This window comes from Monodon monoceros, unplaced genomic scaffold, assembly GCF_005190385.1.
Source record: "Monodon monoceros isolate NGI ecotype Baffin Bay Population unplaced genomic scaffold, NGI_Narwhal_1 Super_Scaffold_12, whole genome shotgun sequence".
In the NCBI taxonomy this organism is placed as follows: Eukaryota; Metazoa; Chordata; class Mammalia; order Artiodactyla; family Monodontidae; genus Monodon; species Monodon monoceros.
In genome coordinates this window covers 83,283,351-83,298,465 of record NW_021703768.1, presented here as the reverse complement: position 1 = coordinate 83,298,465, position 15,115 = coordinate 83,283,351, and the positions used below count along the sequence as shown (strand labels likewise).

General features: G+C 36.0%; 1 protein-coding gene across 1 annotated transcript in view; it reads left to right on the top strand.

Annotated features, from left to right (window-relative positions):
• The window catches only part of SLCO6A1 (solute carrier organic anion transporter family member 6A1), a 127,410-nt gene that overhangs the window by 3,559 nt on the left and 108,736 nt on the right, over nucleotides 1-15,115 (top strand). The window contains exons 2-4 of the mRNA XM_029216806.1: nucleotides 8,363-8,623; nucleotides 12,860-13,045; nucleotides 14,939-15,035. Coding sequence (XP_029072639.1) covers nucleotides 8,363-8,623; nucleotides 12,860-13,045; nucleotides 14,939-15,035 — 544 coding nt within the window. The remainder of the gene's footprint in view (nucleotides 1-8,362; nucleotides 8,624-12,859; nucleotides 13,046-14,938; nucleotides 15,036-15,115) is intronic.

Genomic DNA, 15,115 nt, shown 5'->3' with positions numbered 1-15,115 from the left:
CCTGTGTCCTCAAGTCCATCCTCTACAGAAAATTGACATCTTAACAATACTGAGTGTTCTGATGCCTGACCATGGTGTATCTATTTAGATCTTCTCTCCTGCAAGTTTGCTGAATTAATTTATTAGTTTTAGGAGGCTTTTGGCAGATTCCTTAGGATTTTTAACTACGTAATCATGTCAGCTGTGAATCAGGATGGTTTTACTTCTTTCTTCCCAGTCTGTATGCTTTTTATTTCTTTTTCTTGCTTTCTTGCACTGCCTAGGACCTCCAGTACAATGTTGAATAGGAGTTCTGAAAAGAGATATTCATTTATTTTTCCTGATTTTAGGTAGAAATCATTTAGCCTTTCACAATTAAGTATGTTAACTGCAGGGTTTTTGTGGATACTCTTTACCAGTTTGTAGATGTTCCCTTTTATTCTTAGTTGGTTGGGAATTTTTGTCATCAATGGTGTTGAATTTTATCAAGTGTTTCTTTTCCTGTATCCACTGAGACCATGATATGATTTTTCTTATTTATTCTATTAACATTATATATTGTGTTTTTTGATTTTTGGATGTTTAACCAACCTTGCATTCCTGGGATAAACCCTTATTGCTGGCCTATTATCTTTTTTTATAGATTGCTGGATTCAATTTGCCAAAATTTTGCTAAGAATTTTTTTTAATGAGAGTATTGGTCTGTGGTTTTCTTGGAATGTTTTTGTCTGTCTTTAGTATCAGGTTATACTGGCCTTATTAAATTAATTTGGCTGTGTTCCTTTCTCTTCTTTTTTCTGAAAGAGTTTATGTATGATTGGGTGCCTACACAAACTCTTTCAGAATTAGTTTGTCGATTTATTGCCTCTCTATATCAATATTAGTATCAGCTTTTTGCCTCTCAGCTCCAAACTCATCCTTTTTGCCTGCTCTGTGAAAATGGACCTGGGCCCTTTAAATATTTTTCTTTACTAGCTGTCACAATGTTAAATTTTATCAGTAGAAGGTACTGGAGAGCCATTACACAGGAAATTTTACTTCTTGGTTCCAGTGTGTTTGCTTGGCAAGCTCCTGCAGTGTATACAGGTTTCTCCATCATCAGGCTGTTGCAGTGCTTGCATCTTCTCCAGTATCACTCTGCTGTAGTGCATGGTATCCAGAAGCACTCAGTGGCTGGCAGCTTCCTTTGGCATTCCCCATGAAGAGCTTTCCCCAGCACATAGAAGAAGAACTACCACAAAGTTTTAGAGTATAGATTTCCTGCCAGTTTTGTTAGCATGGCACCACAGTGACTTCTTGGTCATTCAATAAGCCATGGCTATGCTCTCTTCAACAAGGTCTGAATTTTAGCCCTTCAGTGCTCCCTTTCAGCCCTGGGGGAGTGGTTGTTCCTTATATGGGCTATTTCTATATTCTTTAGCATTCTGTTTACATCTAACTAGCTAATGCCTTGTTACACGAATCTCCTGTTATAGTTAATAATTCTTTATACTAAACTTTTCTTGTTTAAATTACTGTGTGGTTTCTCTCTTCTGATTGGATTCAGACTGTTATGGAATTGGTATCAGGAGTAGTCCCAGAAGATATACTCATAAAGTTGTAATTTTAGGATTGGTTTTGTTATGCCTTTAATCTTGAGTGAAGTGCTGAGCTCTTTGCCAGTGGAAGATGGGTAGTAGTTCTTGGCATGTAGTGGTATCATAATTAATCAAGCTATCACCTATGCTTGATTGGGATGAAATGCCAAATGAAGCATGTACCTTGAAAGCCGAGTGGATGCTTAATTTACCTTATGGTAGTAATGATGACTATAAGGACTCTGGTGATGGATGGAATCTTTTGAATGCCCTTAAGCACTTATGAAGAGAAAATGACAAACTTAGGTTTGTTAACTCTCAGCTCAAGTTATAGTCTGAGAATTCAAGGGCTCCCATCAAAGCCCTGAAGTAAGCTCTCATTTCTTTTAACCACAGAACAGATATTTCTGGAAATCAAACACAAAATGTAAATGTATGTATTGATGAATTATAATGACAGTTGAATTCAAAATCTTGTCAAATTTGCCCTGTCTTCCCCTCTCTTATGTATTCAAGAAGAGTGTTAATTTTTCAGTCTGTTCAGTTTGTTACTTATTAGGACATAGTGGTAACTTCTAAGCTCTTTACATGTGGAACTGAACTGTGTGTAAGTATTTGTGTGGAATATATTTTCATTTCTCTGGATTTATACCTAGGAGTGAAATTGCTCAGTCATACGGTACCTCTACAGTTTAATTTTTAAGTGTGCTCTAGGTTTTCCATATATGTACTTCAGTGATTTGAAGAAGTTGCCTTTTATTCCTAGTTCATTGAGTGTTTTTATTATGAAAGGGGGTTAGATTTTGTCAAATGCTTTTTCTGCATTTTGATGTTCGTGTGGCTTTTATTTTTTATTATATTAATTTAGTGAATTACAATGATTCATTTTCATATATTGAATTGAAATTAAGGAGGCCTGTGGCTTTGGGCACTTAAATTTGGTGAAACATTCAAAATAATCATAGAGACAACCTATTTAAAGAGATTTGTCTTGTAAAGTATTTGTCAAAGAAAGATTCTCTGAATTGAGTATTTTGTCTGAAATATTTCATTACAAAAATATAACTGAAGACATTATTTAGCAGTGTTTTCTTTGAGCTTATGGGATACTTGCACACTTATAAAGAGTGTTTTTTCAATGAAAATATGATCTGTAGTAAAGAATCATTTGGAGGCTTTATGAACTTCAAATTTATTAACTATTATATTGGAGATGTCTAAGACCTCAGTCAGGCTAAATGATTCACTAGAAGGACTCAGAGAAAGATGTTATACTCATGATTTATTATAGTGAAAGGATACAGATTGAAATTAACAAAGGGAAAAGGCACATGAGACAAAGTCCAGAAAAAACCAGGCTAGGCTTCCACGTGTCCTTTTCCAGTGGAATTAATACTAGGGATATGCTTTATACTCCCAGCAACAACGTGTGATAACACATATGCAAAGAGTTGCCAGCCAAGGAAGAGTATGTGAGCCTTGGTGTCCAGGATTTTTGCTTTTGTTTTTGTTTTTGAGGGGGTGTCAGTCCTCTAGGCATGCAGCATCTGTGTGACTGACCTCAGCTACTCAGATTCTATTACTCCATCCCTCACACCCAACAAAAAAGGCATTCACCATAAATTATGTTGTTAACATAAACTGTCTGACCAAAATGGGACTGTGTGGCTCAAGGCCTCCAGCATATAAAAGCACTCTTATATGGTAGAATATTCCAAGGGCTCAGAGTCATCTCCCAGGAGCCAACCAAAGACCAGTCTTGAAGACAGGCCTTTTTTTGAGCAACCCAGGCTTGAGTTAACTCTTTACTGCAAAACTATAAAAAGCAATTCTGAATTACAATTAATTTTTTTTTTTTTTTTGCGGTACGCGGGCCTCTCACTGTTGTGGCCTCTCCCGTTGCGGAGCACAGGCTCCAGATGCGCAGGCTCAGCGGCCATGGCTCACGGGCCCAGCCACTCCATGGCATGTGGGATCCTCCCGGACCGGGGCATGAACCCGTGTCCCCTCCATCGGCAGGGGGACTCCCAACCACTGCGCCACCAAGGAAGCCCCTACAATTAATTTTATAAGAACAATTAGAGATAAGATCATATTAAAATATATTCTTCAGAAAAAATATGAATTAACATTTTATTAGAGGTAAGTATGGCTAAAAAATTGGTTAAAGTATCTGAGTGTGTAACGAGAATAATATTCCTTTATTTTGAAAATATCATGATACATAGTATAAAGATATTTTAAAAGTTTTTGACTAAATTATTAGCTTCACTAATGTAATAAAACTAGTTGGTTTATAAATTACAAAAATTATATGATTTTTTATGTAGTACTCCATACCAGGCATTGAACCAGGAAAAATACAAACAAAACAACCCTTAAAGATGGGAATCTGGAATTGGTTATCTGACCTGACTGGGCTTGAAAGCAATGAAAAAAGCAATATTTGTGCCTGTGGAAAATGGTACACTGGAAGTCAGTGGCATGTAGTTACTTAAAAGAGTTATTTAAAATGTTGCCTGGGATAAAGTTGTTACTAGAGGCAAGACTTTGGGAGACAAAGAGCTTCTGCAATTGAGTCCTATGGTGGAAGTTTTGACTACAGAGATTTTGGGGTTGATTGCTTCTCACTGCACTGAAAAATTCACAGAAAGAAAATGAGAAGTTTAGGGCATGATTAGAAATGCGTGAGCTTTTCTGATGGTTCTGTGAGAATCTTACCACTTTTAGGCACATACTGCATATTTGGAACAGTACCAACCCGTATTCACACTTTCAGAATTACAACATAAGTTGAATTCATAAATTTATGAGATCACTTATGTGAGAATTGGGGCATTGATTGGAGAAGAGTGGAACCCTGAGAATTGGGACAAAGGCATTTGGGTGGAATTCTGTGAATCCGACAACTGTAAACTCTGAAATCCTGAACCTCCTTTCCCAGTAGGACCAACTATTCCTGCTATGTCTCAAAAAGAAACAATTCCTTGCTTGGAGACCCTGAATTTACTTCACCTGAGTTAAGGGAATGCTGATTGCCCTCATGACCCACCCTACCATCCCTTATTGCTACTAGACTCATAGCTAGAATCAGATTCCAGCCTTCCCAGAATGACTAACATAAAATCTGTCCTGGGAGATAATATCTTATATACCCAAAATTTGCCTGCCACTTCAGTGATGTCTCTAGGGACCAATTGGTATGGAGTGTGCAGGGCTACCTCTTCTCAAACGAAGGACAAGTTTTTCATTTCTACCACCCACTACTAAGAAAAAACATAACCTTTGGTGAACCTGTGGTTTCTGAAGACGAAAGTCTGCTGTAGTATAATGCTATAGGAAGCATCATAGCCCTGAAAAACAGAGAAAAAAGGAAGTACTTCCAGTGGGCAAAACATTGGAGAGTACATCTGATTGTCTGTATTGCCTAGATACCAGGCTGCCTTTGACTAATGGTTTGACCATTTGGTGACTAGGAAAGGGTTGGGTAAGTGATATGTGTCTCTGAATGGGCAAAGTTATCCTATGTGAATGTTCACCAAAAGAAATCCATTGCAGAGGAAGCTCTCAGTAATGAAGTAGATAGACAACTATCCTGTGAATATTAATCAGCCTCTTTCCTCTGCCATTGTATGTCTTGTTCAGTGGGCTCGTATTTATAGTGACAATCACATCAAAGATAAGAGTTTATATGAGAGCTGAATGCAAGGCTTTATCTTCACCAGAGCTGATCTGGCTATTGCATTTCGGAGTGCCTGAATTGCCACCAGGAAAATTCAACACAATCCAGGAAATAACTCCATTCCCTAGTGAAACCAACCAGCTACCTGGAAACAGGTTGATTATGTTATCTGCTTCTACTATAGAGTGGGCAATAATTTCTCATCACTGAAATAGATATTTATTTTAGATCTGGGTTCTTCTTTTATCACCACAGTTCTGCCAGAACAACTATAATTGGACTTAATAAATGCCTCATACACCATCATAATCATCTTATGTAGTATCACATTGCTTTTAATGAAGGAACTCGTTTTACAGCAAAAGTACATCAGGAAGTTCATGTTCATGGAATTCACTGGTCTTACTACAGAGTTCAATAACCAGAAACTCTTGGCGTTGTAGATAATTTTAATGTCCTATTGAAGACTCAGATAAGGCTTCAGCTAGGAGACAGCAATCAAAAGTTTGGGTACTGTCCTGTAGAGTGAGGCATATGCTTTATGATAGTAACCTATATATGTTATCTGAAATCAAGAGGAACAAGAGAGGGTGAATTTTGGAAGGAGGAAGTTATAAATATCAACTGTAGTCTAATAACCATTTAGAGACATAAAAACTGTAGCAACTATGCATTTTTCTCTTGTTTTAAGTGTACGCACACACAAACATATATACATTTGTGTGTGTATGTATTTCAATTTTTAATTTTTTTCTCTTCCTCTTTCCCTTACTATTTTATAGAAGAGAATTGTGGAAGATAACTTTACAAATTTGTCTCTACGGAATATTCCTAAATTGGAAGAGGAATTAATACCCCAACCCCAGAGACGGACACAGTTACTGACAGGACATTCTTTGCCTTGGCCAGTATCCTCCTTGGCCACATTTAAAATGAGAGTTGACAAAGTGAGAGAGTGGCATGGACATATATATATACTACCAGACGTAAAATAGATAGCTAGTGGGAAGCAGCCGCATAGCACAGGGAGATCAGCTTGGTGCTTTGTGACCACCTAGAGGGGTGGGATAGGGAGGGTGGGAGGGAGGGAGACGCAAGAGGGAAGAGATATGGGAACATATGTATATGTGTAACTGATTCACTTTGTTATAAAGCAGAAACTAACACACCATTGTAAAGCAATTATACTCCAATAAAGATGTTAAAAAAAAATGAGAGTTGAAGAAAGTGTTTTTAGGTGCAGCAAAGTTTCTATATCTTGTTTCTTGCTGGTTTTGGTCTGTTAAACTGCTGTGGTTCTGGGTCTGATTATCATTTCTTCTGCAATACAGTTCCCTCACAGATTTAGTTAGGCCTACATCTTTGCTTAATTATTTATTTACTTATACCATTTATACCTTACAATTTAATTTTTATGTTAAAGAAAACCCATTCAGGTTTGTGATTCAACTAGAAGAAGGGTTAAAATTACCTTGAAATGGATATGGTGACTGATTGGACTATGTGTCTCCATTTTTGGGGAAAAAGTGTGAACATCTTTGTTTGTAAGAATGATAATCGCAACATGTTTGGCAGAAGCATGATTATGTTGCTATTAATTTGGTATGGAAGTTTAAATATGGGAAGAAGGGTGAAAATGTGTCCTAAGTAGTCCAGAGGGTGAACTCTTCAAGTTATTTGTTGGCCATGCACTCCATTGTTGCCATTCTGGACTCACCCCTATTTCCAAGGGGACTGGCAGCCTGTAAACTACATTTACCAGGCTTCCTTGCCAGCTGGCTTCCACTTAGGTGTTGCCAGTAAGAGGCTGTGGCAGTACATTTGAAAAAGGGGCAATGGGAAGCCTCTCTTTTCTCTCTCTATTCTGGTGATGATTTTGGCAGCAGCAGCAATACTGGGTAAGTGAAGGCTCCTGGATTTATAGGTAGGAATAAATAAAACTCCATCAGCAACAACAGTGGATGATGCAGCAGTACAGTGTTCATGGGCACTGGCTCAAGCAGCTGCAAGAGCAGCAGAAACAGCAGGTGACTATGAGGTAGCTAAATTTCATAGCATTAATAGGTGTGTGGGTCCTGGCTTCCTACAAAGAGGTAGTGATTGCAGTTCCAACAGCAGTAGCAGCAGCAGTAGCTGTCACTACTCCAGCAACTTTAGTGGCATTTATATCATGAGTTTTGGTGTGTTTGTTTTTGGTACGCGGGCCTCTCACTGCTGTGGCCTCTCCCGTTGTGGAGCACAGGCTCCGGACGCGCAGGTTCAGCGGCCATGGCTCACGGGCCCAGCCACTCCGCGGCATGTGGGATCCTCCCGGACTGGGGCACGAACCCGTGTCCCCTGCATCGGCAGGCGGACTCTCACCCACTGCGCCACCAGGGAAGCCCTATCATGAGCTTTGATTAGTAACTATTTTTTCTTTTCACTCCAACAAATGTATTACTTTTGTAACCAACACCGATATCAATTTCTTTCTGTTTCAAATATTTAGTATGTTTATTTTTCCCAGTTGGATGCTTAGTTATAGAAATACACATATATGATACCATTTACTTACTGTTCAAGAACATGACAAATGATACTCTATATTGTTAAAGGATGTATATATACATTGTCAAAAAAGTGTTAAAACGGCTCAGAAATGGTAAACTCCAAATATTGGATATGGGTTATAGAGTGAGAGAGAAGAATGTGTTTAGGGAGTGCATGTTGGGTTTCAACTATTTTGTTAATGTTTTATTTCCTATTCTAGATGGGAGATAAGCAAATATTCATTAGATTGTTATTTATTCATTTTTTAATAATTGAAACATAATACATTAAAATAAAGATCAGTACTGAGATGATTAAAAAGAGCATATTCTTCAGTATATTACTCATAAATATAGTTTAAAAATAGTTACAAAAATTCAATTAGCAAATATTTCATAGCGGTTAAGACCTATTAGTGTTTTAGAAAAGGAACTATTACGTATTTATAGATCTTAAACATTCAGAGTAATGTAAAATAAACTTAAGTCATTGCAAATTGTTTTGTTTTTCAGTGATTATAATGATGATCTATTTTGTCTTTATAAAGATAATTTAATGCATATTATTGCTTTCTTTTTTTCTTTTTACATTTTAGGTATTGTGTTTGGTCTTGTAGATCTGAGCACTGACGATTTTCAGAAGGAGAATCATCTGAAAACCACTGAGAATTTAGTGCTGTCATTGACCTATGATATTTCATCTTGCCTGGTAGTAGTGTTTATAGCATATTATGGAGGGAAAGGAAACATACTAGGATGGATTACAGTTTCCTCCTTTTTAGTAGGATCTGGATCACTTTTATTTGCTTTTCCATACTTTAGTGGCGGAAATTATAAAATCACGGTAGAAACTGAAGGTAAGATTTTAAAAGATACTATCATACATCAAATCATTATTCATTTAAGCCATTGGCTCTAGGAACTTAAAATAGACTGTGATATTTATGTGTATGTACATTCATTCATCTGTATCTACTTATATGATCAAGTTTATTAAGCTAACTAATGGTAGCTCCCTGGTAACATGTGTGTCATTCTCCCATCTTCTCATGATCATATACCCTTTCATCTAAGAGATGGGCCTAGTAAGATGAAAGAATATTTTGGATGATATTTGGGATAATTATTTTGTGAAATTGGTTTTCTTTTATCAATTTTCATATATATTATAAATCTTTTGACTTATGTCTTCCACAGTATACTTAAATTGATCCCTTTATTTTGACCTTAGCACACATATACACAAGTACAAAGGCAAAGATAACCAAACTTACACAGACACACACAAAAAGTCAGAACTTTTCTAACTACTTCTGCCATTTCAAAATGGGTGCTGCCCTTTGACACAGGACTTCGAATCTGGAAAGATTGGAGGCTTCTTTGCTTTCTTCATTGTTTTTTTTTGATTTATTCCACAATTTTTTGCTACTCCCAGTAGATAAAAAGGCTATTTGAAGTCCATAGCACTATTTCTGACACTTTTGTGTCAGGGACTTTCTTGTTATGCATAGGCTTATAAAAGTGTTGGAATGCATTTAACAGTTCTGGAAACTTTAAACTGGACTTTAGCAAGAAATGATGGAAAAGGCATGAGGATGTCTCTATATGTGTGTATGTGTGTATATACATTTTTATGATGTTTAAAAGTGTGATGTGTGTTTATGCTGTGTGTTTACAATGTAAGTAAAAATAGTTCATATTAAATATAATTTATATAAGATATTTAGCTATATATACTATGTAATTCATATTATAAATAATATACTGATATGTATATGATATATATCATATAATTTATGAAATCTATAATATTCACATATATTTATGTTTATTATATTTGTAGACTATATGTAGAATAAATACATTTATTAATTTATAGAATATATTTGTAATATATTTATTATATTTGTATAATGGACAGCTAATTGAATTAGAAGATGACTTATGGGAAGAAAGGAATGGATAACACTTTACTCCTATTCTTCCCTTAACCCTTATCTGGTGAGAAAGGGTGAAAAGTTAGGAAGCACTGCTTGAGACATTAAAAATGCTGCTTGATGAGTACTCTAGAGTAATGAGAGTAGAAATAGTACAGTCTTTCTTCCTTTGTGTTTTCTTTATAGTATCTAGATTCTAGATATTTTATTTTCTGCTTGTGATTAGGAACGTGTAATTTATCTAATAACAACCATTCAGTGTATTTACTGGGTAACCCTCTGCTTGTTGTTAGAGAAGCAGAAATAGAGTAAATAAATGGTCTTTGCAGGTAGAAGTGCTTATTTCATACACACATCTATGCAGATATTTCACTCATTTTGTTGAAAAGTTTAGTTCTTACATAACTAATTTTCTACTCTATGTACATACTTCAGTTTATGTATGTATATATTTTTAATTTCTGTATTTTTTTCTTTCATCCTTTTTTTTGGGGGGGTCCTTCTCTTATTCTTTTCTGAATATCTCTCCTATTCTATTCTCTATTTTCCCCAGTTACCTGCCATACCCATCTTCCTGTATGACTGGCCTGAACCTTGGAGCAGTCCATTTATCACCACCTTACACTCCCTTTCTCTGCCCCCTCTACCCCATCTCAGTTTTCTGTACTAATGACAAATTGGTCTTCAGTCCCTATGTGTCAACTAACATGTAGAAATGATAGTAAACCAAATCCTTGAGAAGTTAAAACTAATTTTCTCCTCTAGTTCATGCAAACAGTTGTATCACACTCTGATCTTTAGTTTCTAGATCTCTGCATATAATTGAACACCCGACATATCCATGGTTGCGGTGCAGTGTCACGTTACTAAGAACTTACTAAATATCTGTTATCTCACTGTCTGATTATATCCACTAATTCTTCTAACTCACTCATATAACAGAAACATCAGTTCTTTCCTTTCATTGGAACCTTTAGTGTATTGACATCTACTTTCTCCCTTTATCAGATTCTCCTTGTTGTTATTTTCTTTCATTTGTAGCTTATTTTATGTTCCTTAATATGACATGTTAGAATATTTCAGACATACTCTAATCATTATACTAAGCTCTCTGTCCCATTGTCCTTTCTTGTTCCTGGTCTGGAAAACTTTTGATCCAACCATATACCTTTCTTTTATATCTATATCTGGGCTGCTGATGAGTGTTTTAGAGAAAAATCACACAAGAGGACAGCTTAGTCCCACAATGAATTTGTTACTTTCAACCTCAGTTATACTTTCAAATGGATCCATTCCCCTGATTTTTTTTTTCAGTTCCCTTCTATAATTCACAACAAAGATTTTTGATTTTCCTCGTGTCTTAGTTAGTTTGGGCTGCTATAACAAAAATATCATAGACTGGTTGGTTTAAAAAACAGAAATTTATTTCTCACTGCTCTGAAGGCTGAGAGTCCAAGATCCGAGTGCCCTTCTTCACTTTAAAAAATCCCTTGTTTGGACTATAATTTCAAGAAGGGCACTAAAAGATTAGTTTTATCCTACTGGTAGAAGACATTTGTTTTCAAATGTTGGGCAGCAGGAATCTCAGGACCATGATCCTTAGGAGAAGGGAAACAAGTTGAATGTTTTTTTTTCTAGAAGGAGACAAGAGTAGTAGATTAGGGACATACTTGACTATCAGGAGGGTGAAGGACCTACCTGAGTTTAATAATCATGCATTCAAAGTGAGATTTGCATCATTGTGTGTTTCCCTCCAGCCTCATTCAACTTTGAAAGCGTAGGTGTAGAGTAGGGAGAAGAGTTTAATTTGACCAGGGCTGAAGTTTTACTAAGGGATTGCATGATATGAAAGAGAACAAAGGATTTAAAAGTGTTAAGATGATAATGAGAGAAGTAAGGAGATGAAGGGGACATTGAGATCATGAAAAGGAGCAGGATCAATGGATTGATTATAGATCTTGGTGAGTTTTAAGGATTGTAGCAGCTGGGTTGCTAGAAGGAGTGATCTGGAAAAATAGAGAGAGTTTGAGTGTAGGATGCTTACAATTAAGGAAGGCTTGTAGTTATTGTTTCCGAAAGTTTAAAATGAGTAACTAGGGTAAGTGGAACACAAGTACATGAACGGAGAGGAGTTCAAGGAACTAAGAAGCTAGGGTGTTGGAAATATCAGATTGATACTGATATCACCACAAGTTAACATGTCTATGTAAAATTGAATCAGTATTTTGGATCACAATTCTAGAGACCTCCTCCCATTTGACGTGGGATCAAGTTTCATTCTCTGTGGATACTGAACCACCTGAAAATTTCCATTTGTGTATTATTTTGCAGTCTATACTATTACCAGTTTTCCACTAATATTTTAAGAGCATTTGTTAAATTCCAATCAAAATAGACACAGTCAGAATGATCTAATTAGCATTACCTGGATCTACCAATCTAATGACAAATGTAATTCCAACAAACATTTATTTACTATTGATTTACAACCATGTAAATTTGAAAAAGCATAAGAAATACACTGTCACCTAAAGGAGTTTAAAATCTAGTACATTACCATATAATGACCAACAGAGAGAAAATTTTATTGTATAATGCCTTGTCTTTATGCACCTGTATTCTAGAAGTTAGTGGGTCTAAAATGGGAAACTATTTAGTAACACGAAGTTAATGTGAAGATTGCTGAAGAAGTGGATCTAGAACTAAACTCAGAAGGTAATCTTTAGTAATTCAGATAATTTAGGACATTAGAAATACTTTTACCCTGGGGTCAAAACTCAGGGGTACCAGATGTCAAATTTAAGAGGAATATGTGTGTATGTGTGTGTATATACATATATACATATATGTATGTATATACTTATGCACACATAAGTATATATATACATATAATTATGCATACACATTTATATTGGGTTTATAATATGTGCATATTTTCCAGTATTCCCACAAATTTTCTTTTATCGTTGCTTTTTTTCTGAGAACTTGATTGATTATAGAACTACTACATTCAATATACATGAGTGTTAACTAAAATAAAAGCATAATGGTGGAAATAGCTTATAAAAGGTAAAACATTTCATAGAAGATACTGCGTATTTGTTGTATGTTTAACTTTTGACTCATTTTACAAAAATATAATTATCTTTTCAAAAGATACTTGCCAAGAAATGAAGATGGTCAAAGCTTGCAAGAAAGCTTCATTATCATTCCAATCAAAATATATGACGTTCTTCATCCTTGGGCAGAGTGTGCAGGGAATAGCAGCTATACCTCTTTATGTCCTTGGAATAACCTTTATTTATAACAGCGTTGCCACACACTCAGCTGGTATTTATCTAGGCAAGTTATTTCCCCTTCTAATATGATTTTTATATATTTTCATCCTATCAGCCTATTTAGGCTGCAGTTCATTTCACTGGGAAAAAAAATCTCAAATTACCAGATTAAATTGCTCAAGTAGTTGTATGTTTTAACTTTAAGGATACAGTGGGGTATCACTTCTCGGCCTTTTGGCTAATATCAAGGATATAGTGGGATGTTGCTGCCATAATGTCCATAAGGGAATAGAAACATTGTTTATGCTTGCTTAGAGCAAGATTCAGTGTGGTGCTGAAATAATCATTACTAAGCTCTTTACGTACATTAACACAATCGTTTTGGGGAGCTTTGATTTTTTTTTTTTTTTTTTTTTTTTTTGCGGTATGCGGGCCTCTCACTGCTGTGGCCTCTCCCATTGCGGAGCACAGGCTCCGGACGCGCAGGCTCAGCGGCAATGGCTCACGGGCCCAGCCGCTCAGCGGCACGTGGGATCCTCCTGGACCGGGACACGAACCCGTGTCCCCTGCATCGGCAGGCGGACTCTCAATCACTGTGCCACCAGGGAAGCCCAGCTTTGATATTTTGAAGTTAATGAAAACATAATCTGATTCATCCTATCAAGGAGAGGAGTGATGTGCTATTTAATTAGCTACAGTGTAGTATCCTCTATTTATAATATTTCATGCTAGTGTACTGCACAATAAGTAGCCCTGGGGTACAGTAATCTGTACCTCTCTATATTGTAATAGCTTCTGGTCCTGGTAGATCATCTACTTATACAGGGTTATCTATCATTTTTGGAAAAAAATTTAAAGTTGTTTTTACATACTTATTGTGAAGGTGACTTAACAGAAAGTAACATTTTTCACCAAAATAATAATTTTTCCACCAGAGGTAAGGAAAGTCATATCAATGAACTAAAATAGATAATATTCATATTTATGTTTGTTTTTAGAAAAAAAAAATTGTAGCCATTCATTACCGTTGGCTGATGGTGGCAACAAATCTGTTTGTTTTACTTTTGATTCATTGAATAGCAGTTAAAACACATGTATACACTACAGAGAGTAGCTTACTTTATTGCTACCTCCTGCCACCCTGGCAGCTAAAGTGAAGGATGCAAAGGTGATGTTTATGTTAAAGTATCATCTTGCTTTAGTACCACAAATTAAATTGAAATAAGACCCGTTGAATTTGTATTAAATATATGTATATTTATTTATATTACATTAATATATAGATTAAATAAGGTATAGTGAATTACAAAATTATCTGAGTTTTTCTAATATGTGCATTGAATAATATGTATGATGATAAATTTTATGTGTCACCTTGGCTAGGTTATGGCAACCAGTTGTTTGGTCAAACACCAGTCTAGATGTTTCTGTGATAATTTTTAGATGTGACTAATATTTACAATCAGTAGACTTTGAGTCAAGCAGATTACCCTTCATAATATGCGTGAGCCTCTTCTAATCAGTTAAAGCCTTTCAGAACAGACTGAGGTTTCCCAAAGAAGAAGCAATTCTGTCTCCAGACTACAGTGTAGAAACTCTGCCTGAGTTTTCCCATGCTGCTGGCGTGCCCTGTAGATTTAATTATGGACTCAAGACTATAACATTAACTCTTACCTGGATTTCCAGCCTGCCAGCCTGCCCTACAAATTTGGATTTGCCAGCCCTACAATTTCATGAACCACTTCCTTAAAGTCTCTGCCTCGCTCTCTGACTCTCTGTCTCTCTGTTTCTGTCTCTCTGTTTCTCCCTCAATATCCTATTGGTTCTGTTTCTTTGGAGACTAATAGAATAGTCCATGAAGCTTTCAGAAATAATTCATTGCAGTGAGATAATTTTTATCTTTTTGCAACAAAGTTGGGTTATGTAGTTGTTTGATGTTCAGTTATCCATTTTATAGGCCTTGTGGAAGCTGCAGGAATACTCGGATATGCTTTGGGGTATGCAATAGGAGCACCCTTGATTAAGGCCTCTGTGAACAGTACTTTTGAGACAAGGTAGGCTGGGGTTTTTTTTTCTCTTTTTTTTCTGTTTTACATTGTATAAAATATTTATTGGATAGATACTGTAGCTTATA